This window comes from Acyrthosiphon pisum, chromosome X, assembly GCF_005508785.2.
Source record: "Acyrthosiphon pisum isolate AL4f chromosome X, pea_aphid_22Mar2018_4r6ur, whole genome shotgun sequence".
NCBI lineage: Eukaryota > Metazoa > Arthropoda > Insecta > Hemiptera > Aphididae > Acyrthosiphon > Acyrthosiphon pisum.
The window spans coordinates 51,167,019-51,169,014 of record NC_042493.1 but is presented as its reverse complement, the minus strand read 5'-3'; the positions used below and the strand labels follow the sequence as shown (position 1 = coordinate 51,169,014).

The 1,996-nt window shown below is 25.1% G+C and overlaps 1 protein-coding gene across 1 annotated transcript; it reads left to right on the top strand.

The window, feature by feature from the left end:
* Window positions 1–461: 461 nt before the first annotated feature.
* Window positions 462–1,996, top strand: LOC100165296 (dynein light chain 1, axonemal-like). The gene is made up of 4 exons (XM_001946428.4): window positions 462–575; window positions 644–795; window positions 886–1,178; window positions 1,243–1,996. Exons 1-4 carry the CDS (start codon window positions 570–572, stop codon window positions 1,350–1,352), a joined length of 561 nt encoding a protein of 186 aa, XP_001946463.2. The 5' UTR covers window positions 462–569; the 3' UTR covers window positions 1,353–1,996.

Genomic DNA, 1,996 nt, shown 5'->3' with positions numbered 1-1,996 from the left:
TATGGTTGATGCATAATATTAAAGCAGTATTGCGACTTCCTCAAATTTTATACGAAAACACAATAAATTTAAGACTGTATTTAACTGCAATTAGAGTTAAATAATTTTCTACAAAATATATTGATATTATAGCTTACTAAATATTTATAACAATTCAGACAAAATACTGAAATTAATTTTATAGAAATCGATTCTTCTATTATTTATTAATGCGATATAAAATATATTATTTAAGAACCAATTTCTTATACCTAGGTGTCTTCTACTTATGAGTTATATTTTGGACATTGAATACTTAACTATACAATATCTCGAAATGGCGTATAATATAAAAATAATAAATTTTTTTGAACATGGGCATTTACATATTTGTAAAAAACAAACATAAAATAAATAGAATTTGTGGTTTCAATATAGAATAATAAAAAAAACTATATTATAACAAAAAAAGTGTAGCAATATATATATATATATAACCATAGCAACAAAAATACAAAACAAAACGAAATTGTCATATAGTTTGCAATTATTAGAAATCATAATATTGTATTTATTCGATTATTTGAGACATGGGAGTGAGTACCAGAAGTATTATATCATAGTTTTATAAATATTAAAAAATGTACATCATAATATTATGTAGGAACCAAAGGCAACGACCATTAAAGAAGCATTAGCCAAATGGCAGGAAAAGAACAAAACGCCACTTTCAGAAGCTTTATATGTGGGCTTGCAATTTCAATGGCCACCAATTGAAAAAATGGATTCTAACCTAGCAGTTTTAAAGAATTGCGAGTAAATTAAATTTAAAAAAAGAATAGTTATTTATTTAGGTTAAATTTTGTTAAATATTTGCTGGTGTGTGTATTTTGAAATCTGTTGCAGGAAATTATCATTGAGCACAAATTGTATCGAAAAAATAACTAGTCTTGACGCTTTAAAAAACTTAAAAGTATTATCGTTGGCACGGAACAACTTAAAAAATTTCAATGGAATTGATAAATTGGCTGATACTTTAGAAGAATTATGGATATCTTATAACTATATTGATAAACTGAAAGGTATAATGGGAATGAAGAAACTAAAAGTATTATACATGGGTAATAATTTAGTCGACAGTTGGAATGAGGTGCAAAAACTATTAAAATTAGAAACTCTTCAAGAACTAGTACTGGCCGGTAAAGTTTTTTTTTTATATTCATACATCTTTTTGTAAAAATTAAATGTGATTTTTTTTTTTAGGTAATCCAATACAAGAGTCTTTCTTGGAAGAACAAGTTTGGCGTACTGAATGCGTTAAGAAACTAACACACATATCAATATTGGATGGAATTCCTATCATAAGAGAATAAAAATTATTAATAATATTATATGATTCAATTTTTGTTTCACGAAATACTAAACAAAATATATTATTTTATCACAGAAAACCACTTATAATTTAGTTAATAAACGAATTATAATAACAAAAAAAAAAATTTTTATAAATGTTTAAATAAAGTATTTTGTCAATAGACACTTAGAGTGTTATGGTACAGATTTATTAAAATATGTTTTTTCAGGAGCTTATAATTTGCGCTATAATCATAAATATATGTAATTCGCACCACTGTTGGTAGTTGAAAATAGTGTTTGTTAAACTTATGTAGGTATTCGATTGTCTAGTGTGTTTTCGATTATTTGAGGAATTATAAAGTATTTTATTGGTTTTTGAAATTTTTTAGAATGATACTTAAATGTACGCAGTTTTACTAATTGTTCAATTTATATTAAATTAAAAATTTAATTTTTAAGGGGTCTATGGAAATGTTCATGTTTTAGCTAGGAACTAATAGACTAAGGTATATTTTAATATAAATATATTGTTGCAATCACGGAGAATTTTAAAAGAAGGATGGCCATTTCGGAAGTTTAAAATGAAAAAAAGGTGGGTAAATGGATGTCACTCTGCTGTACGTAAGTTAGAAGTGGGTCACTGTATAATGGATAGTATTAA

Bases quoted from the DNA above. Each gene is read 5' to 3' on its own strand.
- LOC100165296 (XM_001946428.4), top strand. The intron at 796-885 runs GTAAATTAAATT...AATCTGTTGCAG, and splicing joins GCAGTTTTAAAGAATTGCGA to GAAATTATCATTGAGCACAA. The intron at 1,179-1,242 runs GTAAAGTTTTTT...TTTTTTTTTTAG, and splicing joins TCAAGAACTAGTACTGGCCG to GTAATCCAATACAAGAGTCT.